Below are 26,380 nucleotides of genomic sequence, written 5' to 3'. Positions count from 1 at the left end.
CGCAACCCCAGATGCGGTCACAACTGGACCTAATGGTCAGGGGTCCCTTTACCTTTTGAGTGAATGACTGAATCTCCAGACATCTGTGTGGGTTAGCAGTGAAAAGTCCGGTGCCAGGAAATCCAGGGTTCAAACAACAGCAGCAGCAACAACAACAACAATTTATTACTTAGACCCCGCCCAGTCACTCTGGGTGGCTTCCAACAGGAGATTAAAAGCACATTAAAGCATCAGACATTAAAAACTTCCCTAAACAGGGCTGCCTTCAGATGTCTTCTAAAAGTCAGACAGTTGCTTATTTCCTTGACATCTGATGGGAGGGTGTTCCACAGGGCGGGTGCCACTACTGAGAAGGCCCTCTACCTGGTTCCCTGTAACTTAGCTTCTCTCAGGGAGGGAACCGCCAGAAGGCCCTCAGAGCTGGATCTCAGTGTCCGGGCAGAACGATGCGGGTGGAGATGCTCCTTCAGGTATATGGGGCTGAGGCTGTTTAGGGCTTGTTGTGGAATCTCACAAGAACCATCAGTCCACCGAAAGGGGCTTTTTTCTGGTGCAGGTGATGATTCCATGGCCCTGTTAATGTATGCATTTCCTTATTAACTACATTTTTATCCCACCTGTTTCTCCAAGGAGCTCAAGGTGACATACATGGTTCCGCCCCACCTCAGCTAATCCCCACAACAACCTTGTGAGGTTGTTAGGCTGAGAGGTGATGACTGGCCCTACGTCACCCAGAGAACCTCATGGCCAAGTGGGGATTTGAACCCTGATCTCTGAAGGTCACTATATATAATCACTATACCTTGCCTCAGGCAGCAAAATTTCTTGGGCTGACACCGGTTGTTACCTATAACCTATAATCATCTGTAAGACCATCCCATATCATCGGGCATAGTGTCACAATGTGGGGACGTTGGTAGCGCTGTGGTCTAAACCACTGAGCCTCTTTGTCTGTGGACAAATAACAACAGCAACAATAATAATAAAAAAATTATATCCCGCCCTTCCCAGTTCAGAAACCGGGCTCAGGGCGGCTAACAACAAATTTAAAACACTTAATTATAATGGCAGCATAAAATACAGTATAAAAAATGAATAACAATAAAATTCAAAAATAAAAAATCAATTAGATAATCCCCAGGGCTAGCTGGCTGAATTGGTCCTACTTGGGCCAGCGAGGAGGCCAGGGGAGAATTAGCTGTGGGGTCTCAGAGCAGGTGATCTTCATAAAAGGGGAGGGAAGAGAAGGGAAATAAAAGATCAGGCTGAATTAAAATTAAAGGTCAGGCGGAATAGCTCTGTCTTACAGGCCTGATGGAAGGGAGTTAAATCCTGAAGGGCCCTAGTCTCATGGGACAGAGCATTCCACCAGGTCGGAGCCATCACTGAGAAGGCCCTGGCCCTGGTGGAGGATAGTCTGACTTCCTTAGGGCCTGGGACCTCTAAACTATGGTTATTCATAGACCTTAAAGTCCTCTGTGGGGCAGACCAGGAGAGGCGGTCCCGTAGATATGAGGGCAAGCTCCCTCGGCCTGAAAAGCGAGATGAGAGCTCACCCTATAGTCGAATTGGACTTAACTGTCCAGGGGTGCCTCCCCTTTAGTGTCACAACATCGCTGGGAAAGTCATGGGGGTCACCTCTGTTGATAGGATTAAATAGCGGGAATGAGACTCGAGGACGTTGACGGCAAATCAATCAAAGATCTGTGCCCAGTGGGGACGTGAAATCTGTGGCAACGGGGAGCTGCTTACAGACACAGAATGAGACGGTTCACTTCAGTCCAGCCTGACGGCTGCACAAACTACTTAGGATGTTTTCAGATAGGGATTAGGGGAACGGGGAAGAGTGCTGCAAGCTGGGAACTGGTTTCCGTCAACCGCGAGATGCTGTGCGCTTGGTTATGAAATTCATTAAAGCCGGATCGAATGGGGACATCTGTCAGGGTTCTAGGAGCGCCAAGTCTCCTTCTCTGGGACCTTTGAGGATTGCCAAAATTGCTAATGGTGACGGCCGGGTGTGTTTCTTTCTCCGCCTTCCCAGAGCCTTGTTCAAGACTCCCTCGGTTCTAGCCCTGAACCAAACGCAGCACTGCAAGCAGCTGGAAGGGCTGGTGGTTTCGCAAGTCCAGCTGTGTCGGAGCAACCTGGAGCTGATGCAAACCATCATCCAGGCCGCGCGGGAGGTGATCAAGACGTGCCGCAAGACGTTCTCCGACATGCGGTGGAATTGCTCCTCCATTGAGCTGGCGCCCAACTACCTCCTGGATTTGGAGAGAGGTAAGGTGGTGCTGTGAGGGCCTAGGACTTGCCGATCAGAAGGTTGGAGGTTCAAATCCCTGCGACGGGGTGAGCTCCCATTGCTCGGTCCCTGCTCCTGCCAACCTAGCAGTTCGAAAGCACGTCAAGGTGCAAGTAGATAAATAGGTACTGCTCTGGCGGGAAGGTAAACAGTGTTTCCGTGCGCTGCTCTGGTTCACCAGAAGCGGCTTAGTCATGCTGGCCACATGACCTGGAAGCTGTACGCCGGCTCCCTCAGCCAATAAAGCGAGATGAGCGCCGCAACCCCAGAGTTGGCCATGACTGGACCTAATGGTCAGGGCTCCCTTTACCTTTACCTTTAAAAGGGTGCTATTTGCATAACACACGTTTAGTGCCTCAGTTCTGCAGACTGGCTGTAGCTCAGCGGCAGAGAACCTGGTTTGCATGCAAAACCTCCCTTCTTCAGTCCCTGGAGCTTACAGGTGGGGCTGGGAATGATCAGTGCAGGCAGCACTGAGTCAGTGGTCCGGCTCATTATAAGGCAGTACCCTATGTTCTGGGAGTCTTACCCCTCTCTCCCTGACCTAGCCATTGTGGTCCACATGACGGTCACCTCCAGACTTGATTATTGTAACTCGCTCTACCTGGGGCTGCCCTTGAGGCTGACCCAGAAACTCCAGCGGGTGCAGAATGCCGTGGCGAGACTCCTTATGGGGTCTTCGCTGCGAGATCACATTCATCCGGTACTATACCAGCTGCACTGGCTCCCGGTGGAGTACAGGATCAGGTTTAAGGTGCTGGTTTTAACCTTTAAATCCCTATACAGCTTAGGACCCTCGTACCTACGGGACCGCCTCTCCTGGTATGTCCCACGGAGGACCTTACGGTCTGCAAATAACAACACCCTGGAGATCCCGGGCCACAGGGAGGTTAGGCCGGCCTCAACCAGAGCCAGGGCTTTTTCGGTCGTGGCCCCAATCTGGTGGAACACTCTGTCACAAGAGACTAGGGCCTGAGGGACTTGACATCTTTCCGCAAGGCCTGTAAGACAGAGCTGTTCTACCAGGCCTTTGGCAAAGGCATAGTCTGACCCCCTCCTTTGGTAATCCTCATAGAGCTCTAGCCCATTGGTTGCCATTAATTTGATTCTGAATTGATTTTAGAATGAATTGATTTTAGAAGGTATTTCAATGAATTGATTGTGATTTTATGTAAACTGTGTTACTTTTACTGTTGTTAGCCGCTCTGAGCCTGGTTTCGGCTGGGGAGGGCGGGATGTAAAATTATTATTATTATTATTATTATTATTATTATTATTATTATTATTATTATTATTCATATATCTGATATGTAGGGCCATCCCAAGGCATTTTGTTGAACACAGACTGGATGTATCTCTATGGTTACTCCATCTGCTTTGTATGCAGAAGGTGTCTGATTTAATCCTCGGCATCTACAGGTAGGGTTTGGCATGTCCCCTGCCTCAAACTTTGGAGAGCAATGGCCTAACTCATTGTAAAGCAGTTCTCTGTGTTCTTAAATGGCAAGTTGATGCCTTCCCCCCCATGTATGGGAACGGACTGGACTGACAGTTGAATCTTACTTCCACACTGGCAACAGAATACAGTCCCCAAGGGCACCTGAGGACAGCTGGCTGGTTTAGTGGGTACGTAACAGGCCCACGGCAAGGGACGCAGGTGGCGCTGTGGGTTAAACCACAGAGCCTAGGACTTGCCGATCAGAAGGTCTGCAGTTCGAATCCCTGCGACGGGGTGAGCTCCTGTTGCTCGGTCCCTGCTCCTGCCAGCCTAGCAGTTCGAAAGCACCTCAAAGTGCAAGTAGATAAATAGGTACCACTCCGACGGGAAGGAAAACGGCGTTTCCGTGTGCTGCTCTGGTTTGCCAGAAGCGGCTTAGTCATGCTGGCCACATGACCCGGAAGCTGTACGCCGGCTCCCTCGGCCAATAAAGCGAGATGAGCGCCGCAACCCCAGAGTCGGCCATGACTGGACTTAATGGTCGGGGGTACTTTTACCTTTTAGTACTTGCTAGATGAGAAGCGATGACCTTTAGAGGTTGACAGCCCGATTATCACGAGAGCTTCCGAGATTTCCTATTCATTGAGCCATGTTTCCCTCTCCCGTTTGTTTTCTACCCGATTGAAAATCCAGTGGAAATGTATTCCTATCGACCTTTCTGTCTCCGCAGGCACGAGGGAGTCGGCCTTTGTGTACGCCCTCTCCGCCGCAGCCATCAGCCACACCATCGCCAGAGCCTGCACCACCGGGGACCTCCCTGGCTGCTCCTGTGGTCCCATCCCAGGTGAGACACCTGGTCCTGGGTATCGCTGGGGAGGATGTGCTGACAACCTCAACTATGGTCTTGTCATGGGGTCCAAATTTTCAGATGCTCCCATGAAGATGAAAAAATCAGGATCACAAGCCAATAAGCTGATGCATCTGCACAACAGTGAAGTAGGGAGACAGGTAACCAATTCCGAAAAGAGATGTTCTCATTATGCAATCGCCGTCCGGGGTTGACAAAAGGGTTGGAAGCCGGTACCGATTCAACCAGCAGTTGGGCTGAACCTGTGTACAAAGGGAGAGCTTTTGGCTGTGCCATCACCCTGCCGAGAAGCGAATGGAGGTGGACTCCTCAGCTGGCAGACTGTGGGCACCATTGAGGGAAACTGGGCAAGAGAGCTACTGCACCAGTATGTTTTCTCCAGCGATCACTCGTGGCATAGTTCCAGGAGGGAGATATTGGCCTGTTCTCTGGCTTCCACCAAGAAGGCCCTCTCCCCAAATCCTTACCCTGCACCCCTGTGGTTGAGCACAGGCACCAGGTTCAATCCTTGCCATCTTCAGGGTCCCTGTTTGAGACCCTGGAGAGCCAGTGCTAGTCAGTTTGATGGTCTCATTGAGTCCCAAACCTTTGCCATTTCTGGGAGAGTCCATCCATTCTCTGCTCTGTGCCCATTAATGTTTCAGTTATTCCCTTGGATATCCATGTTATGGCTTGCCATTCATTCTTTTTTCCAGTTTCCACTAAGCGTTCTCTTTTGGTCTGGCTCCCACTGCGCTTGCTCAGCAAGCAAAAATGCCTGGCTGAGTTTGCCTACCCTAACCCAAATCAATAGGTCTTTTACTCCTGAATGGATATGTTTAGGCTTGCAGCTTACAAACAGAGGCTGCGTAGCGCTTGCTTGCTAAGCTAACTATCCTTCTGCAACCAGTTGGTGTGGTTGGCTGCTCACTTTCAGAGGCAGCTGCATGGACAAAAACAGGTGGAGAAGTGAATCTAAAAGTAGATGTCTGCAAATGAATTCTAAAAGTGCAGAAGCCCATTCAAAACGGCAACCAAACTTTCCAGGGATTTTGCCCATTGGTTGAGTGGGACGTGGTCTAAACCACCGAGCCTCTTGGGCTTGCCGATCAGAAGGTTGGCGGTTCGAATCTCGGTGGTGCTCTGTCCCAGCTCCTGCCAACCCAGCAGTTTGAAAGCACACCAGTGCAAGTAGATAAATAAGTACCGCTGCGGTGGGAAGGAAAATGGCATTTCCGTGCGCTCTGGTTTCCATCACGGTGTTCCGTTGCACTAGAAGCAGTTTAGTCATGCTGGCCACATGACCCGGAAAGCTGTCTGTGGACAAATAGAGATGAGCGCCTCACCCCATAGTTGCCTTTGACTGGATTTAACCGTCCAGGGTTTACCTTTACATTTTACCTGAGTGGGTATGTCAACTCCTTACTGAGGCTATCCTCACTGTGGCATGATATGAAGCAACCTCTTTGGCTGGTAGATTCCAGATGGAGTGACTTTTCATGCCTCTGAATTCCATTTCTGTATATTATTATTATTATTATCATCATTATTATTATTATTATTAGAAATAGCTCCAGTTGTAAATGGGTTTGTTTGAGCCACATCCTCCACCACGACTCAGAGATGTGTTTCTGTGTACGCCTTCTCACGAGGAGCAAAAGCAGGGTGAATTGTTTCATGGTGTAACAGAGTAGCATAAGCAAAAATGGTGGGTCCTTGCCCCTGTGAGCTTACAATCTAAATTGCGGCAGTGGGGCAAGATGGCAGAGGGTGGAGCGGGGCAGGGAGGTCGAGTCAAGGGGCAAAGAGAGAGAAACAGGGGCAGAATTGAAATGCTTCCCCAGACCTATGTAAATTACCGTATTTTTCGCTCTATAAAACGCACCAGACCATAAGACGCACCTAGTTTTTGGAGGAGGAAAACAAGAAAAAAAATATTCTGAATCCCAGAAGTCAGAACAGCAAGAGGGATCGCTGCGCAGCTAAAGCAGCGATCCCTCTTGCTGTTCTGGCTTCTGGGATAGCTGCACAGCGTGCATTCGCTCCATAAAACTCACACACATTTCCCCTTACTTTTTAGGAGGGAAAAAGTGAGTCTTATAGAGCAAAAAATACAAATGAGTTTCATTCACGTGCCCAAGCCTTGATTGTAACACAGTGAGGACACTTACTCCTTTCAGCCTTTCCCTGGGAGGGGCGGCAACAGTTGGGGGATGATGGTGAGCATTTGAGCAAAAGGGAAAAGTCACTTCAAAATCCCTGTGCTGCTCTTTCTACAGGCCCTGAAAGCTTCTCTGGAGATGAAATGCAAATGCCACGGAGTATCTGGGTCCTGTTCGATCAAGACCTGCTGGAGGGGGCTTCAGGAACTGAGAGACATTGCCCTGGATTTAAAAAACAAATACCTTTCCGCTACAAAGGTGGTGCATCGGCCTATGGGCACCCGCAAACATCTAGTCCCCAAGGATCTTGACATCCGCCCGGTAAAGGAGACGGAGCTGGTTTATTTGCAAAGCTCACCTGATTTCTGCATGAAGAACGAGAAAGTGGGATCGCACGGGACTCAGGACAGGTAAATGCTCTCTAGGTAAAACCTGTTCTTCATCCTCCTCTCGCTTAGTAGTTCCCTCCAAATCAGCACCACTAAGCCAAAGTCGTTAACAATCTTCTTTCTGCAGTAAATACTCAGGAAACAAGACTTGGCACCAGTGTCCAGTAAACCCTGCAGGCCAGTGGTTGATTCAAGGGTCTGTGTTTTGCAAATCCATTGGGCTTCAGAGTAGGGACTCAGTGGAGTCTGACTCATTCAGAAATGTATTCCTAAAAGGCCCAGGAGTAGAGCACATCCTTAGAATCTACAGTTTGCAGGTGGAAGAAGATTGGAGGAAATTTAAAGATTATTTACAGAAATATTGCAAAATTAAGGAATGTTAGAATGATGTTGGATTGAAGGTAAGTGGTTTCTAGCTGTAATGGTTTTATTTATTTTTTATAATCATATTTATTAAAATTTCCAATAATAACAGAATAGAAAAAATAAAAAAGATAAAGAAGAAAAAGAAAAAGAGAGACTAGTTTAGACCCTTCTTTTCATAGCCTTCTTTCTGGGACTTCCTCCTTCCCCTCCCGACTGTATTCCCCTTTCCCTAAGTTGGTTCCACAAGTTCTCATCCCCAAATTTAAGCCTAATATATTTTACTCATAAACCAATTTAAATTTACACAATCTTAACATCACTCCTCGTCTTATAATAAAACAAAATTTTCCCCCCAAGATCAGCTCTCATTCCTTCCACGAGTTCCCCCTTTCTAAAAAAAGAAAAAACGAAAACATATAGGATCAAAGTTATAAAAGATATAAGATAGAATATTTAGAAAAGTTCAAAAAAATTGGTTACAAAGCCTTTGGATTCTAGGATTCCCCCTCCCTTCCCCGGTTTTGATTCCCCATGTCCATTTGTCTATATGTTGTCGGCCTGGAGATCTTAAGTCCACAGCCAAATTTTTCTCAGTCCATCTTGCCGGTTTCTTCAGATTTGGTTGTTTTAATAATATTTAACTGCATAAATCCAGTCTAATAGAGGCCTTTAATTTTCCTTAATCTTTTGTTGCTCCTCCCGTTGTTCTTTCCGTGTCGTATTTAGTCATTCACTCTTTTATTTCTTGTTTTCTCAGGTTTCTGTCTTGTTCAGCTGTCAAAACATTCTTGTTTCAAAACTTAGTGTCTCTACAGAGGTTTGTTATTCAGGGACAAAGACTTACGTCCAGTTCCTTTCTTGCTTCAATAGAAGATTCTATTGTATTATGGTCACCTCTGTAGACAAAATAATATTTCAGTTCTGCAGCTTTCCCAGGAGATAAGACCTATGCACATCCCAGAGTAGTTTTCCACATACGACACATTGTAATGTCCCGAAACCCCTCTAGGGGGATTGCAATAACTTTGTATCCTCTAGTCCAAAAGTCAAATTGTTGTTTCTTTTTCCCGACAGTTTATATCCATATTTATATCAAATTGTAACAAAATTAACCAGCAAAAAACTTGTAGCAAAGTCCTCTTTATATTTTCCAGCTTTGACAGCTCCTTTGACAGCTGTCAAATTCTCCATCTCTCTTCGCCAGGTTCTCCGAATCGCCCCGGTTCTCAGGGGGGGGTTGCCTTTTTCCTCTCACCCTCGACTCTTCTCCTCCAGCACAGTTCTTATAATTCACATCGTGGAGTTAATAATTTTTGTCATCAATAAACTTCTAAATCGATCTTGGTTTCTCAGTCCTTGTTTTAGCATGTTTACAATCAGGGAGGGGACTGACTTCCTTTTTGGATCCCCTCCCGCTCGTGCCAGATCCGGAAAAAATTTTCTTTTTTCCTCCTTTTATACCCGGTTGCCCAATTACTCACGGGTTGTTGTTAATTGTCCGAATTTCCTTTGGAAGAAGCCAGCGCTCTCCGCCGGATGGCATGCGGCTGCGCCCGGCAGGGGAAGCGGAGGACTCAAAGCACCACGCCACTCCCCGGCGCCCGATCCGTAGCCTTTAAAAAGGCTCCTTCACAAGCCGGGAGGGCGATAATGGTGCCAGCCGAGTCACCATGTCCACGGGATCCGTTCCCGTGGTTTTTAAGGGTCCCCGCGTCGCCGGCGCGGTAGGACCCGACCCCTGCCGAGCCGACTCCCTCCGGAGCTCGGAGGGAGTCCGCCATTCGGTGATGGCGCTAACCCGGAAGTCCCCTAGCTGTAATGGTTTTAAAGGAATATGGAAAAAATTGGATTTTTAATAGGTAAAAATTTAATGTTATAATATGTTAAGATTAAAGATCAGGATTATAAGGAGGGAAAGGAGTTGCTGAACTGATAAATTGAACTGGAATACAAAAAAGGGAGGTATGAGGAGGTCCGGGAAACAAGTAAATGAAAGATAAGTGATGTAAAGATGGAATTATTTTTAACTGTTTTTTATTTCCTATTTTTTCTTTTTTATTATGTAATACTCTGAAAACTTTAATAAATATTTATATATATATAAAATAGAATCTACAGTTTGCAGGTGGCATCCAGTCCCCAAGTGTTCCTTAAAAAAAAGTTTTAGTCTTCTTAAAATAACAATAACAACATATTTTCTGCTTGTTCTTCAACCATGGAGTTCTTGTTAGTGGTTTGGGGTATGCTTGGGTGTCCAAAACAGCTATAGTCCCCCAAGCAAGGAACCTCTTCTTACCTCTAGAAAGGCCACTTCCTTCCGTTGTGCCTTTGGAAGAAAGTCTTGGAGCTCAGGGAAGGAGGGCTCCTTTCTGTTTGCCAAGACTTTCACGCAATGGCTTTTAAAAGTATGAAGAGGTCTTCCCTTCTCCTGCTTTCCCCATCCAATTGCAGCACTGTGATGGGGAGAAATCCCTCTCACTTATCTGCTGATTGGCAGAAGTGTGGGGGATCTGAACGGATGTGAATGAGCGTGGGCACCTGCCTGTCCAAACGTGTGGGCGTGGAGTGTCTGGTCAGAAGTCCAGAAGAACACAAGGAGAGTCCTGCTGGATCAGTCCAAAGTTGTGCCCCAGGTACCCGCAGGTTTCAGCACCTGCTGCCCAGTGGTTTCAGCACCGCGGATAGTTCCCAGTGAGCCACGTTGCTCCGACGAAGGCTAGAGGTCAGCTGAGGCCCTTATGAGACCCTTCTTCCTAAGCTCCACCCTATTACCCGAAATATTAGGGCTCTTAAGAACCAACCTTCTGGCCTACATGCAGTCACTTCTTTGACTTACTGTGGTCTCCCACTGCCTGAGCTATTGGTCAGGTGTGGAACAGGTAACACGGACTCTGTTTCCTCCTCCTCTGAGCTCAAGGCCATGATACCTGAGATCCTAGGAGCCACTGCCAGTCAGAGTAGACCATGCTTGGCTAGTTGAATAAATAGTATGACATTGTGTAAGGTGGTTTCCTATTTTTCCATGCTGAATCAGGCTCTGTGGCCGAGACTGAGGCGACACCTTAACAGTTTAAAGCACTGCTATACCACTTTTACAGTCATGGCTTCCCCCAAAGAATCCTGGGAACTGTATCTAGATAGACTTATGCTAAGCTAGACAAGCCAAGGATCTGGCTATATCTAAGGCTGTTTCCACCATCTCCATGTTACTGCCCTCATTCCTCAGCTGTACAGTCTTGTCTTGGTATCCTCTTTTCCATCTGGAAGATCCATTGCCAGACAAATGACCCGTGTCCGTGGCAAAACAAAAGGGCTTGTGTCGGGGGATTGGAGAACCCAAAAGTTAGCCCTCCAACTGGCCTGGAGATGACCCAATACCGTTGACATCCAAAGTGCTTTGGATTTGTACAGGGAGGTTATCCAAGATCCCTCGGCACACGTTTATTTGTTTTTAAAGCCGTATCCTGGTTGAATTCCCACTCAAAGCATTGAATTTCTGCCTTTCAGAATTGTCCAGTTGGACACAACCACATTTTTAATAATCGTCTGCTTTCCCCCCTTCCTTCCCTCCTCGTTCTTGCCGTCTTGAATTGCTGCCTTCAGTCAGCTAGGCAATATTTCTGTGCTCAGTTAAACAGTGGCTGCTCTTTGCTCTGAAAATCTTTGCTCGACATATTCCTTTAATGTTTGGGGAGTTACTGTTCTGTTGATGATGATGATAATTTATTATTTATACCCCGTCCATCTGACTGGGTTTCCCCAGCCACTCTGGGAGGCTCCCAACAGAATATTAAAAACACAATAAACCATCAAATGTTGGAAACTTCCCTAAACAGGTCTGCCTTCAGATGTCTTCTAAAAGTCTGGTAGTTGTTTATTTCCTTGACATCTGATGGGAGGGAGGGCGCCACCACCAAGAAGGCCCTCTGCCTGGTTTCCTGTAACCTCACTTCTCGCAGTGAGGGAACTGCCAGAAGGCCCTCGGAGCTGGACCTCAGTGTCCGGGCAGAACAATGGGGGTGGAGACACTCCTTCAGGTCTACTGGGCCGAGGCCGTTTAGGGCTTTAAAGGTCAGCACCAACACTTTGAACTGTGCTTGGAAACGTACTGGGAGCCAATGTTGGTGTCTCAGGACCGGTGTTATGTGGTCTTGGCGGCCGCTCCCAGTCACCAGTCTAGCTGCCACATTCTGGATTAGTTGCAGTTTCTGGGTCCCCTTCAAAGGTAGCCCCACGTAGAGTGCATTGCAGTAGTCCAGGCAGGAGATAACTAGAGCATGCACCACTCTGGCAAGACAGTCCGCGGGCAGGTAGGGTCTCATCCTGCGTGCCAGGTGGAGTTGGTAGACAGCTGCCCGAGATACAGAATTGACCTGCGCCTCCATGGACAGCTGTGAGTCCAAAATGACTCCCAGGCTGTGCACCTAGTCCTTCAGGGGCACAGTTACCCCATTCAGGACCAGGGAGTCCTCCACACCAGCCCACCCCCTGTCCCCCAAAAACAGTACTTCTGTCTTGTCAGGATTCAACCTCAATCCCTTAGCCGCCATCAGTCTGCGGGCAGGTAGGGTCCCAGCCTGCGTACCAGGTGATGACCTATGCCCAACTCTAGTCCTGACAAACTGGGGCTGTAGCTCAGTGCGAGAGCATCTGTGCTGCATGCAGAAAATCCCTGGATCAATCTCCATTGGCACCTCCAGGCTTGGAATGTCCCCAGTCTGAAACCCCGGAGAGCCTCTGCCAGTCAGTGTAGGCAAGCCTGAGCTCAATGGACCAAAGGTCTCGCTCCATTTAAGGCAGTTTCCTATGGTCTTATAAGGGAGCAGAGACTTTTCATGCAGGAGCCAAAGGCGTTATGGAATCTCTGTGTGGGGGTGTGTGTGAAAATATATAAAATATAGTTCACACTTCCCACACATAAAGAAGTGTAATGTTCATATGGACCTCTTCCAAATAGCTTTATAAGGCCCCAGGGGCATCTATAATATTATGCGCTGTTTGAGCTTCCACGTTTGGAAGATCCCACCGCTGCTGCCTTTTAAAACCGATCCGTTGGGCCGAAAGCGCTTTTCTCAGAAGGTGTGCATCCTTCTGGCTGCCCACCGGCCTCCCCAGCAATAATGCGTTCCCATTTCATCCATTCACACTCGCTCGCTCTGTACTGGCAGAGGAAGAAGAAAAGACACTTTCCCTTTCAAGTTGGAGCAGGGATCAGCAAACCAGAGGTGTCGGAAAGGCGACGTCGCCAGGACAGGCCTCTCTTCCCCCCTCCTTCCCGCTTCCCCCTCCTCTGAGAACATTAGTGGATTAACTGGAGTTATTAATGGATTTATGTACTCAAGAACGGACTTCAGGCGGTGCTGCTATGAACTGGATTCTCTTAGCTGCATCTGGGGTGTGGGTTGTGCAACAGAAGTCTTATCGACGACTATTATTTGTGGTTCAATGGAGCCTCCAGGCTCAGGGGTAGTCTACTACCATATCAACTGCTGGAGGATGCTGCTACCCGCAGCCTCCTTTCCCTGTCTTTGGATTCCCAAGCTTGTTGCTCCATCTCAGAGAAAAGGATCCATGGGAAGTGACTGCCTGGGAGGAGCAGCAAGTGGGGAAAGGGTTAAGCCAGCGAGGCGAGCGGCACTGTGGTGTAAACCACTGAGCCTCTTGGTTTTGCCAATCAGAAGGTCGGCGGTTCAAATCCCCGTGATGGGATGAGCTCCAGTTGTTCTCTTCCAGCTCCTGCCAACCTAGCAGTTTGAAAGCACACCGGTGGAAGTAGATAAATAGGTATCTCTGCGGCGGGAAGGTAAACGGCATTTCCGTGCACTCTGGCACTCGTCACAGTCCTTCATGTGCCAGTAGTGGTTTAGTCCTGCTGGCCACATGACCCGGAAAGCTGTCTATGGACAAATGCCGGCTCCCTCGGTGTGCTGGTCCCGTGGGTTACCCGAGAGACGAGGTCCAAGTCTGGTCCGTGGTCAAAGGTGCAATGTGGAAGCAGTCCGTAGTAGCTGAAGCTGGGTGCAGGGCAGGGAGTCGGGTGAAGTCAGGAACAGGCTTGCAAGCAGGGAGCCAGGGCGGGTCAGGAGCTCAGGCAGGAAAGCAGGACAGGGTTCAGGCAGGAACTAGCAACTGACAATGTTGCACCCGTAACTTGGGACTGGGGCTGGCCAGCTTTTATCTGCCCTGAGGCACAGGGCGGCCCCGGTCCACAGGTGACTCGCCTCTCCTGGCCTGGAGGCAAGCACTCCTCCTGCGGGAACTTAGTTCCCTCCGCCTCTCTGCCCTGAGCCTCTGCAGCTCAGGAGAGGCTGGAGGGTTACCAGACCCAGAGGCAACCTCCGCTTCCCCTGACGGGGCTGAGAGTGGAGCACCTGCAGGCAATGGGTCCTCCATCACTTCAGGGGTCAGAGCAGACTCAGCTGGTGCCTGCACCTGAGGATCCAGCACAGGTGAGGACCCTTCAGGTTCAAGCCCCAGCCCCGGCTCAGCTGGTCCTGGAAGCGGGGACTCCTGTGCAGGCTGGGATTCCTCAGGTTCAGCCTCCGAGTCCGAATCCCAGGACATCACACTCGGCCTGAAAGCGAGATAAGCACCGCAACCCCATAGTTGCCTTTGACTGGACGTAACCATGCGGGGGTCCTTTACCTTTTACCTTTTTTACCGAAGCCAGGGGTGAGCAACTTTTCTTAGCGTAAAAGCTGCATTGCCTTCTGGGAGCCATGTGCCAGTGGCAAAAGTGGGCGGAGCCATGGATGTAAATGTTACCTCTGTCCAATAAGATTGATCTTTCTGCCCTCCAGCAAGATAAGCAAGCAGAGTTCAGCAAACCAGGCAAACATACTTAAGGAGGAGTCAAAGCAGAGGCACGAGAGGATGTGGCTTGGGGAGAGTCTGGAGGGCCATACAGAGAACACTGAAGGGCCGCATTGAGCCTGTTTTCCCCCATATCTGTCCTAACGGTAGGGAAGCACTCCCATATTTAAGGGAACTTGGAGCTGTGGGTCCAGCATACAATGTTTTCTGACTACAATTGTCCACAATTCCTGCTTGTATGAAACCTACAAGTACAAAAGCAGAGCAGTGCACAAGAAGCTCATAAACTGCTCACCAGTTCACACATTAGACTTTGAGCCAGCCGCCACACATTCAGAAGCCTCTGGGTGACAGTAGTGGCATCAGAATGGGGAGTTACAGGCACCCACACAGAGCCCACTCACTCACTCATTCAAACTAGCAGATCAATTCCTTTAGGTAAAAGGTAAAGGTAAAGGGACCCCTGACAGTTAGGTCCAGTCACTGATGACACTGGGGCTGCGGTGCTCACCTCGCTTTACTGGCCGAGGGAGCCGGTGTACAGCTTCTGAACCAGAGCAGTGCATGGAAATGCCATTTACCTTCCCGCTGGAGCGGTACCTATTTATCTACTTGCACTTTGAGGTGCTTTCGAACTGCTAGGTTGGCAGGAGCAGGGACTGAGCAACGGGAGCTCACCCCGTCGCGGGGATTCGAACCGCCGACCTTCTGATCGGCAAGTCCTAGGCTCAGTGGTTTAACCCACGGTGCCACCCGCTTCCCTGTGATCACGCTGTAATAAATAACAAATAAATAACCCACCTTTACGTGCTACAAGTTCCAAGGTCAGTCCCTTGCATCTGTGTTTCAAAGGAGAGTTGCTGGCAAGGCAAGTCTATCTGAAACAATGTTCTGACTCGGTACCTTCATGTGATTTAGAAACCCAAGATCTCTGCTGAATCCATTGTTTCCCCCAATGGTCTTGTAAAGGGGAACTGTAAAGCAGGAGGGACTCGAGGGTGGGAGAAGATGAACGTGTGGAAAAAGAAGCAGAAGCGAAGGTGGGAAACTTCTCTCGCGTCCCGTTAATTGTGTTTTGATCACTTAACAGGATGATGGGGATAATTAGGGAGAATGTTCCATTGTCTATGACGTTATGCATACAGTTGCATCATGCGCCGCAGGGAACAATTTCACGCCAGCAGGTGGATGTATTGGTTAACTGGAGAGGATGTGTCCATTTTGACCTAACAATCACCCCCCCAATTAGCATCCTTCCCCTTCGGGTGAATTCCTGGGGGGAATCAAATGACTGAAACAGGTCTATGCAAAACGTTCACCCCACCCACCCAAATGAGGGCACGCTGGTGCTTAGAAAGCTTTAAGTGGAAACCTGGGACTCGTTCTTAGTTATCCTGGGGCCATGTTGGAAAAAAGAAAGCCTGTTTTCGTTTATGCTCTTTTTCCTTCCTCTTTTTCAACAACAACAAAAAAAGTTGAAACTGGAAGCGGTCCTGAACCAAAGTCCTGAAATCTAAACACACCCAAGCTTTAGGGAACATTCGTAGCTTGAATCTGGAGTTGGCGTTCCTTCTAATGTGCCCTGCCCTCCTGGATTCTCCCAGGACCCTCCCAGATTCCGCAAGCAGCCAAGTTGCACAAGGCCTAGATGGGAACCAATAGCTTCAAACTGCACAGAATTGGTGCGCAACTCCGCATCTTGAGAATTACGTTTCCAATGGGCCAGTGCTGTTGCATAGATAGCTGTCCCCTCATGATTATCTCTGCTGTGGTTTTGCTAAGCAAAAGAAATACAACCTGGAGAGGAAGATAAATCTTGACAGGAACCGGTTTGCAAAACAGCTCCGCTGATTTATGAGCGCCAGTAATAAGCATGTCCTGAACCGGGGAGAAAAGATGGTTTCTATTCAGCTTTGGGGATGGAACCTCCTTGTAAGGAAAACCCTGTTTAACCTTATCTTTTAAAAGAGCCCCTTCGAGTTTCCTAACACCAGCCTCCCACCTTCTTCCTAAAACACTCACCAACAGTTTTGAAATAAGCGGTAAATGATACCAGACCTAGGATGCAGTTAATGGAAAGGGAATAGGGGAAAGAGTAAAAGACAAAGCAGGAATATCTCTGCCTTTCACTGGAAAGGGTGAAACAACTTAGGTTTCCAAAAAATAAATAAATCAGTTGATTCAATTCTCTATGAAATGAGCTATTATACTTGGAAAGTGAAATGGCTCTCTTTCCCCCATCCCTTTTAGATTAGTGAGCTCTGGTTTGGTTTGTGGAACAGCTATGAGGAAGCGCCAAAGCCAGGGATGTAAGGAGGTAGTGATTTTCATATTGCCCTATGTTCATTGCAATCTGCACTTTCTGTTCTGCTACAGTTTTGCCTCCACTAAAACCTGTTTCATTCATCTCCCTATCTGCTACAGGCCGTGCATTTTAACAGAAGGCAAACTGTAGAAACATTAATTGGTTGTGTGATATTTGCAGACTAATAATAATAAATTTTTATTTATACCCCGTCCTTCCCAATTCAGAAAACCAGGCTCAGGGCAGCTAACAACAAATTTAAAACACTTAGTTGATGCAACAAAAAACAGCATAAAATACAGTATAAAATGGGAATAACAATAAATTCAAAAATCAATTTAGGGGGGAAATCCATCCAATAAACATTAGATGATCACCAGGGCTAGCTGGCTAAATTAGTCCTATTTGGGCCAGCGAGGAGACCAGGGGAGAATTAGCTGTGGGATCCCAGAGCGGGTAATCTAAAAAAACAGCAGGAATCTCTGGTAGCAGGTGCTTGGGAGTTATTTTCAAACAGCCATTGGGGTGCCCCTGCCAATCAGAATAAACTACACTGGTGTAAATGGGAAAATAGTTGAATTTAGCACACAGTATTCATCTACGCTCCTTTGTTCTTTGGGATGATTTGATCTTTGCTGCCCGGATAAGTTGAAGACAAGAAAGGAAAGGGGGAGGAAAAAAGTTCCGAACAGAGCAGAAGAGTTTGCAGGGTGGTGAAGGGAGAGACGGATTCTTATCTGGAATACAGATATCAGAAGAGTCCATCTGCCGGCCAGGCTAAGGTCCACCATGCTGTTTTCTACTGCAGAAGAGATGTCTTTTCTGGGAAGCCCATCAGTGTAGGGCATAAGGGCAATGGCAGAAAGAGTGTGGTTTATTGTTGTTGTTGTTGTTTTTTAGTCGTTTAGTCGTGTCCAACTCTTCGTGACCTCATGGACCAGAGCACGCCAGGCACCCCTGTCTTCCACTGCCTCCCGCAGTTTCGTCAAACTTATGCTGGTAGCTTTGAGAACACTGTCCAACCATCTCGTCCTCTGTCGTCCCCTTCTCCTTGTGCCCTCCATCTTTCCCAACATCAGGGTCTTTTCCAGGGAGTCTTCTCTTCTCATGAGGTGGCCAAAGTATTGGAGCCTCAGCTTCAGGATCTGTCCTTCCAGTGAGCACTCAGGGCTGATTTCCTTCAGAATGGAGAGGTTTGATCTTCTTGCAGTCCATGGGACTCTCAAGAGTCTCCTCCAGCACCAGAATTCAAAAGTATCAATTCTTCGCCGACCAGCTTCCTTTGTGGTCCAGCTCTCACTTCCATACATCACTACTGGGAAAACCATAGCTTTAACTATACGGACCTTTGTTGGCAAGGTGATGTCTCTGCTTTTTAAGATGGTGTCTAGGTTTGTCATTGCTTTTTTCCCAAGAGGCAGGCGTCTTTTAATTTTGTGACTGCTGATTAATGTTCAGGACCTGAGCTCATGAACACTCGTGTTTCCTGAACAACTGGTATTCAGAGGCATAGGGCCTCTAGCAGTGGAAGAACATAGTTGTGATGACCTCCATGAATTTGTCTAATTCTCTCACACCTTTCACCCCACACCTCTCTCCTACAAATCATACCCTTCCCTGCTGATGATTTTCTGGCAATCCAGGGGGTTTATAGTCACGTAAGTTCCTCCTGAATCCTCCAGCTCCCCCCGCATGCCTGTTTTCAGCCTGTGAACCTTTGCTCCAAATATTTGTCTTCTCGGCTAATTTGTGTAGGAGGGATTGCGCTGAGGTTTGCTGCCGGCCAGCCATCCTGGCTCGCAGGGGTGTCTTTCGAGTGACGCCTTCAGTCCAGCACTAGACAAACATGCAGCATGTGGCCGCAAATTGTGGGTTTTTGGCTCCTGGGGGGGACGTTCTGCAACGAACGAGCTGCGCCGAGCCTTCCAGAGATCTGTAAATATTTGCACGCATCTCTTCTCTTCCCTTTAGCCCACCCCACACCCCTGGAAAAAAAAGAAGTGGGTGATGCGAACGGCCGGCTTAAGAGAGCCAGGAAAGGGGAGGGGGAGTTAAACATGGATAGGAACTCAAATCTGAAATAACAAACAGGAGGCCAGGCTGAGTCAGAAATAAATAAAAGGACAGGCCGAGAATGAGATCTCAGCACTTCATTAATCCCATAACTTCTCATAAGCATTACCTCATGAGGAATTTCATATAAATCTCTTCGGATTCATTTCCATCCATTAACCGATGGTCCACGGCGTAGGGTCCAGCCATCCTCAGCTCCTCCACCACCTCGGTTTCCCTCCCCTGCTTCTCGCCAACCAGATCTCATGTTGAATTACGGCCACGTCCAAAGCGACGGAGCACGCCAGGCTGTTTTGGAAGCAATGTTGAAGCCGTTTGTAAAGAGACAGAAAAAAATCGCAGCTTTTCCACATCCATTGGACCTTGTGTTTATTGGCAGTTGGCATCGTGCAGCTGCAACCAGAAACTGAGCCCAGAATGGCGCTGCTGTGAAGTTTGGATCACGGTTAAGAGGGGGCAATGCATGGCCTTGTGTGGTATTTGGGGGGGGGGTTGCTGGAGGAATAAGATTTAGGGCTTGCCAAAAAATTCTTTGCTTCAGCCAAGTATACCTGAAGGAGCGTCGCCACCACCATCGTTCTGCCCGGACACTGAGGTCCAGCGCCAAGGGCCTTCTGGCAGTTCCCTATCTGTGAGAAATGAGGTTACAGGGAACCAGGCAGAGGGTCTTCTCGGTGGTGGCACCCGCCCTGTGGAACGCCCTCCCGTCAGATGTCAAGGAAATACAGTGGTACCTCGGGTTACAGACGCTTCAGGTTACAGACTCCACTAACCCAGAAATAGTACCTTGGGTTGAGAACTTTGCTTCAGGAGGAGAACAGAAATCGCACGGCGGCAGCGGGAGGCCCCATTAGCTAAAGTAGTACCTCAGGTTAAGAACAGTTTCAGGTTAAGAACGGACCTCCAGAACGAATTAAGTTCTTAACCCGAGGTACCACTGTATCTGACTTTTAGAAGACATCTGAAGGGAACCCTGTTTAGGGAAGTTTTTAATGTTTGAAGTTTTATTCTGATTTTAATGTTCTGTTGAATGCCGCCCAGAGTGGCTGGAGAAACCCAGCCAGATGTGCGGGGTAGAAATAATAAATTATTATTATTATGATTTATGGGAGGGCCACAGCCCAGTGGTTTGAGCATCTGGTTTGCACGTATAAGGTCCATGTTCAATCCTTGGCATCTCTGGCTAGAAGGGTCAAGCAGAAGGCAATAAAAGCACCTCTCTTGTCCCTGAGACCCTGAAGAACCGCCAGTGAGACTAGACCAGGAGCAGCCGATACCCAGTTTTTGTAGAGAATTCTGATTCTGTTCACATTTAAAGGACAATCTAAGACCACATTATCGTCACCAAACGTTGCATGGTGTTTCCTGAAGTCAGGGAGCAGGTTTTTGTTTGACTACAGTTAGGTGCCATTTTGAATCAACATGGCGGACAGAACCTTTCAGAACTGCGCTGATTTTGGGTTTCTTAGAATCCCCAAGCAACACCGGATATGAGGCTGCTGCTGCTTTGCATTAGGGCAAATTGCTTTGCAAACGAAAATTGTGTGTATTAGGAGAAATTCACACAGGAATGCTGATGAATTTGCTGAGGGTTTTTTTTTAAAAAAAAGGGGGGGGGACTGATTTGGCAGTGTGGAGAACTGAACTTAAGGCCGGCAAAGTAAGAAGCTGAGAGCAACGGAAAACTCACAGAATGTCCCCATCACTAACTAAAAACCCCCATCATCCCTGATCCTAGACAATGCTGGCTGGAGCTCATGTGAGTTGTCCCTCAAAACTGGGGTGGGGAATTACATTTCTCACCCCTGGAGTAGACAGCACTGAGCTCAGTAGACAAATAGTCTGATCTGGCATAAAGCACATTCTTATATTCGTGTGGGCGCAGCAAAAGGCAACGTTTTGAGGGGGGATTCCCTCCACCCCAATATTAAAAAAAAAAGAACAGCACTCCTTTGAGCAGAAAGAAAAACAACTCCCGCAGCTGTGTTGCAAGGATTGCCCTGCTGGGATGGCTTCCTTTAATGTGGCGGTTCAAAGGAGGCAAGTGTTTTCACCCCTCTTCACATGTCCCCTGAAAGATTATAGGAACACGGTGCTAACTGCCTCCCCCTTCCTTTCAAAGCACCATCCTGGTTCTGGTGACTCCATCAGCAGAGCCTCCAAATGTCCCTATTTTTCGGGGACAGCCTCAGATTTATAGAAGCTGTCCCAGTTTCTGATTTGATCCAGGAATGTCCTGCTTTTCCTTAGGACGTCTCTGTTTTCATTATAGAAATGTTGGAGGGTATGGAATAGGATGTCCCTGTTTTCATTGGGAAAATGTTGGAGGGTATGGCTTGCATGTCCCTATTTTCCATCAGAGAAATATTGGAGGGTATGGAATAGAATGTCCCTATTTTCATCAGAGAAATGTTGGAGGGCGTGGAATAGAATGTCCCTGTTTTCATCGGAGAAATTTTGGAGGGTATGGAATAGGATGTCCCTGTTTTCATCAGAGAAATGTTGGAGGGTATGGATTCCATGTCCCTATTTTCATCAGAGAAATGTCGGAGGGTATGGATTCCATGTCCCTATTTTCATCAGAGAAATGTCGGAGGGTATGGAATAGAATGTCCCTATTTTCACCAGAGAAATGTTGGAGGGCATACAGAATAGGATGTCCCTATTTCCATCAGAAAATTTTGGAAGGTGTGCATCAGCCCCTTCCAGTTTGGAGGCATGAGCACCCACAACAAGAGGGTCCCGATCCAAATTTGGTGCTGTAACCTGTGCGAATGCTGCAATTTCAGCAGGCATGCCTCTGCTTGTGTCCTGTCTCCTCTTCCTGCAATGTCAGGGGGAGATCATGCATTGCGTTTGAGGATAGAAACGTAGGACGTCACTTTCAGCTAAATTGGACTGTTGGTCCTTCTTGGAAGAGGCTCTCCGAGGTTCCAGGCAAGGGATATTCCCAGCCCTCCTTGGAGAGATGGTGAGGATTGGACTTGGGCCCTTCGGCATGCGAAACAGATGCTCTACGGCTGAGCTTCAGCCCTTTCCCCGAAAGGGAAAAGTCTTCCCAGGCGGAGATGCTTTTGGCCGCTTCCAACCTGATGATGTATTGGTTCCCTTCCAGCTCCCAGTCCCACAAGGAGCCTGATGGGCTTCGCAGCTGAGTTCCTCAGGCATCCTTCCCCACCCTCCAGCCTTTGGCATCCCCAGCTCATGACGTTTTCTGTCTTGCAGGCAATGCAACAAGACCTCCAACGGCAGCGACAGCTGTGACCTTATGTGCTGCGGCCGCGGCTACAACCCCTACATGGACAAAGTGGTGGAGCGTTGCCACTGCAAGTACCACTGGTGCTGCTATGTCACCTGCAAAAAGTGCGAGAGGACTGTCGAGAGATACGTGTGCAAGTGAGACCCCTCCTCGTGCCACTCGGCTCCCCTCTGGGCCTGCGGACTTGAGACATCTGTGCCACGTTCCCCACCCTCCTCCCCAGCGCTTTTCGGACAGGAGAAAAGCTTTCCGAACCCTGGATGATGTTTGCCTTGCTTTTATAAACAAGAAACCCACAAGACTGTTGGAAAGCCATCGCAACGCTGGAGTGACCAGACATTTCATAAATTGTCACCTTTTGGGAAGGATCTTTCGCAATCCGTGGAGGACGGCGTGGATTAAACTGGCAAACAGGGGTTGGCGCTTGGATCTTCATTGCCAAAACAACTGCAAAGACCAAACTCGGTGCTTATATAGTGGACAACCGGCCTTCTTGTTATTGTTCAATACGTGGCCACTGAGTGCCTTCTGTGTGTGCTGTGAGGCCGGGGGAATGGGAAGCTGGTTGCCAGGAATGGGATAAGAACACATGAAAGTCAATACAGAAAGTCAATACTTTGTTTCTCTGTTGTAATGTAACATGACATTTGATAGCGTACAAAGGAAATTCTACAGTGTTTTACTGCGGAGACTCTCTCTCTCCCTTTCTCCCCATTGGTTCCCTTTTCACAACATTGTTCTTTTCTTAGCGGACAAAGGAAATTCTACAGTGTTTTACTGCAGAGACTCTCTCTCTCCCTTTCTCCCCGTTGGTTCCCTTTTCACAACATTGTTCTTTCCTTGGATGGGAGCGCCATCAAAGGAGGAAAGTTCCCCATAGTATTTTGCCCCTGTTTTCCCCATCCTTCTAGGGTTGAGTGACTGTGCCTGGTGTGAGTGATTGCTTTTGACCAGGAAACTTGGGTCTCCAGCTGTTTTTGGATTACAAATCCCATCATCCCTGACTACTGGTCCTGCTGGATAGGGATGATGGGAGCTGTAGTCCAAAAACAGCTGGAGACCCAAGTTTGGGAAACCCTGCTTTTGACAGACGGTCGCTTTGAGAAGCTGATGACGCAGCAGAAAGGAGCAGGCAAGGATAGAGCCCCGTTCCTCAAAAGTGAGCTCTCGCTGTTGTGAATTTCACCATGTTTCTCTCTTTCTCTTGAGTTCTCTCTTGTGTGCCTTGCTCAGAGGCTCCTGCGCTTGCAGAGCATGTCCAGAAGGAGGCGGTAAGCCATGCTTCTGAATTGGCAGAGGGGGAGGGCAGAAACATCAAGAACAACACGGGAGAGACTTGGGGCACCTCCAGGCTGTCTTAGTTTTGTGGGTAGGATTCAGCTGCAGACCAGCAAAGACAGGTTGCACAACTGGAACCAAACTAGCAGTCTTGGGGACTTTTGCTGGAAGGAAAGTGATGGAATCATAGAATCATAGAGTTGGAAGAGACCACAAGGGCCATCGAGTCCAACCCCCTGCCAAGCAGGAAACACCATCAAAGCACTCCTGACATATGGTTGTCAAGCCTCTGCTTAAAGACCTCTAAAGTAGGAGACTCCACCACACTCCTTGGCAGCAAATTCCACTGTCGAACAGCTCTTACTGTCAGGAAGTTCTTCCTAATGTTTAGGTGGAATCTTCTTTCTTGTAGTTTGGATCCATTGCTCCGTGTCCGCTTCTCTGGAGCAGCAGAAAACAACCTTTCTCCCTCCTCTATGTGACATCCTTTTATATCTTTGAACATGGCTATCATATCACCCCTTAACCTCCTCTTCTGCAGGCTAAACATGCCCAGCTCCCTTAGCCATTCCTCATAAGGCATCGTTTCCAGGCCTTTGACCATTTTGGTTGGGGAAGAGCTCTTGCTAGTTGCCTAACCTCCCTGCAGGCAAATCAAGATACATACTCAATAAGCAGGCCATCTGGAAGTGCTCTAAGTCCTACGCTTGCAGCAACCACTACCTCCCACAGCTTTAGATTTGGGGCTGGGCAGTTGGAGGGTAGCCTCCTCCCAGAGTTGGCATCAGGTTTCTGGGAGCCCTGGGCACGGTGTCCTCTGGGGGATCCCCATTGCAACCTGGTGATCTCCCCAAGGAAGCTTATGAGGTGACAGTGGGGAAGAGACCCTTGTGCTTTGATATCTTTCTGAGGACAGCGGGCACACTGCAAAGCAGAGCGCCCCCCCCCCCCCGAGGCTGTAGCTGCACGCTGCCTTCTTTTCTCTAGAATGCTTCTAAGTCCTGAAAGGGGCGAGCGACTGCCACCTTGGCATCACAGCACACTTGCCATGCAAAAGAAAGCAAAACAAACAAACAAACAAAAAAAAAACGATGCCAGCAACCAATATCAGCACCAGTGGGCACTTTGGGGTTGCCCTGGCAATTGCCTGAGCAGGCTGGGTGCCGACGGCAGGCCTGGCTTCACCCCTGTCAGCCGTGAAAAGTCAATGGAGCCTCCAGGTTCAAGAGCAGTCTTTCTCGAAATACCAGTTGCTGGGAATACAGGGTCAGGGACGGCAACCGTTGTCTTTGTGGGATTCTGGGATGCACCCGGTGGACCACTCCCGGGATCAGGATGCTGAGATTTCGTGCCAATCCAGCAGGGCTCGTCCTTATGCCCTGGCCCCAGACCTGCCAGCTACTGATCCTTGCATCAATCCACCTTGAAAGAGAGCTTCGGCGGCAAAGGATAATCTCATGCGTGCCACTCATGGTGTCAAGATATGGCTGGGAATGTGCATAATCTTGGATTGGTACCCAAAGGTAAAGGTAAAAGGACCCCTGACCATTAGGTCCATTCGTGACCGACTCTGGGGTTGTGCGCTCATCTCGCTCTATAGGCTGAGGGAGCCGGCATTTGTCCGCAGACAGCTTCTGGGTCATGTGGCCAGCATGACTAAGCCGCTTCTGGAGAACCAGAGCAGCACATGGAAATGCCGTTTACCTTCCCGCCGGAGTGGTACCTATTTATCTACTTGCACTTTGACGTGCTTTCGAACTGCTAGGTTGGCAGGAGCTGGGACCGAGCAACGGGAGCTCACCCTGTCGCGGGGATTCGAACCACCGACCTTCTGATCGGCAAGCCCAAGAGGCTCAGTGGTTTAACCCACAACGCCACCCGCGTCCCTCACCCAAAGTTAAGGAGTTATTATTCCCAGGCGGGGAGTCGTGGCATGACACTGCTTTAAGTGTGTAGTGCAGATGGGACATAAAACAATCTCTGCAAGTGATGCGTTAAGGAAAACCACGTGGCAGATTTTGTAGTTGTTGTTTTATATATTGTTTTACAGTCGTACCTTGGAAGCCGAACACCTTGGGAGTTGAATGTTTCGGCTCGCGGACATCGCAAACCCAGAAGTGAGTGTTCTGGTATGCGAAGGTTCTTTGGAACCCGAACATCCGATGTGACTTCCGCAGCTTCCGATTGGCTGCTTGAGCTGTTTTGGGAGTCGGGCGGACTTCCGGAATGGATTCTGTTCAACTCCTGAGGTACCACTGTAATAGATGAGTTCGAAGCTTGGAAGCTGGATCTAGCCAGTCCCTCAGTCTGTCTCATTCACAGATCACTTGCATTGTTTAAAAGAGTTCTTTTCTTATAGTTTCTTCAGATTTACAAGGATGGCTTTGGATTTTAAACCTACATGGTGGGAGCTTGTTTCTGGTGGCTGCTTCATGCAAGAGAGGGGAAGGAAGAGTTTGGGAAGGGGAAGGGTAGAGCTTGGGAATTTGGCAGGAAACCGCGAAGAATATTCATCCCTGACTATCTATTAGTCTCAGGGACACGGGTGGTGCTATGGGTTAAACCACAGAGTCTAGGACTTGCCGATCAGAAGGTCGGCGGTTCGAATCCCCATGATGGGGTGACCTCCCGTTGCCCGGTCCCTGCTCCTGCCCACCTAGCAGTTCGAAAGCACATCAAAGTGCAAGTAGATAAATAGGTACCACTCCTGTGGGAAGGTAAACGGAGTTTCTGTGTGCTGCTCTGGTTCACCAGAAGCAGCTTAGTCATGCTGGCCACATGACCCAGAAGCTGTACGCCGGCTCCCTCGGCCAGTAAAGCGAGATGAGCGCCGCAACCCCAGAGTTGTCCGCAACTGGACCTAATGGTCAGGGGTCCCATTACCTTTACCTGTTAGTCTCAGCCTTGCCCTCTCCTTAACGGCAATGTTGCTTATACCCAACCACAGACCGGGACGAGGAGAAAGGTTTGTGTTGGGCACACCTGGGCTGTGGGTGGTTCTGCTAGGCCAGGGATGGGAAAGGTGTGGGCATAGGTCATCTCGGCCAACCCCCTGACCAGCAGGAATCACAACTAAAGAATTATCTCTGGTACCCTGAGTCTCACTGCAGTTGGTTCTGGAGGGGGTGGTGCATGTTTGGGTGTGTATGCT

General features: G+C 48.7%; 1 protein-coding gene and 1 long non-coding RNA gene across 2 annotated transcripts in view; both read left to right on the top strand.

Moving 5' to 3' along the window:
* WNT11 (Wnt family member 11) overlaps positions 1-22,692 on the top strand; it is a 61,596-nt gene extending 38,904 nt beyond the window's left edge. The window contains exons 4-7 of the mRNA XM_082219501.1: positions 2,042-2,277; positions 4,468-4,745; positions 6,864-7,156; positions 21,918-22,692. Of these exons, the coding sequence (XP_082075627.1) occupies positions 2,042-2,277; positions 4,468-4,745; positions 6,864-7,156; positions 21,918-22,092 (982 nt within the window). The 3' untranslated portion in view covers positions 22,093-22,692. The remainder of the gene's footprint in view (positions 1-2,041; positions 2,278-4,467; positions 4,746-6,863; positions 7,157-21,917) is intronic.
* LOC309530625 overlaps positions 1-26,380 on the top strand; it is a 419,691-nt gene that overhangs the window by 136,885 nt on the left and 256,426 nt on the right. The window lies entirely within an intron of this gene.

The sequence above is a fragment of the Podarcis vaucheri genome (assembly GCF_965113315.1).
Source record: "Podarcis vaucheri genome assembly, chromosome: 4".
Classification (NCBI taxonomy): domain Eukaryota; kingdom Metazoa; phylum Chordata; class Lepidosauria; order Squamata; family Lacertidae; genus Podarcis; species Podarcis vaucheri.
Note: the sequence above shows the minus strand (reverse complement) of the source record. Positions and strands in the feature narration are given on the sequence as shown.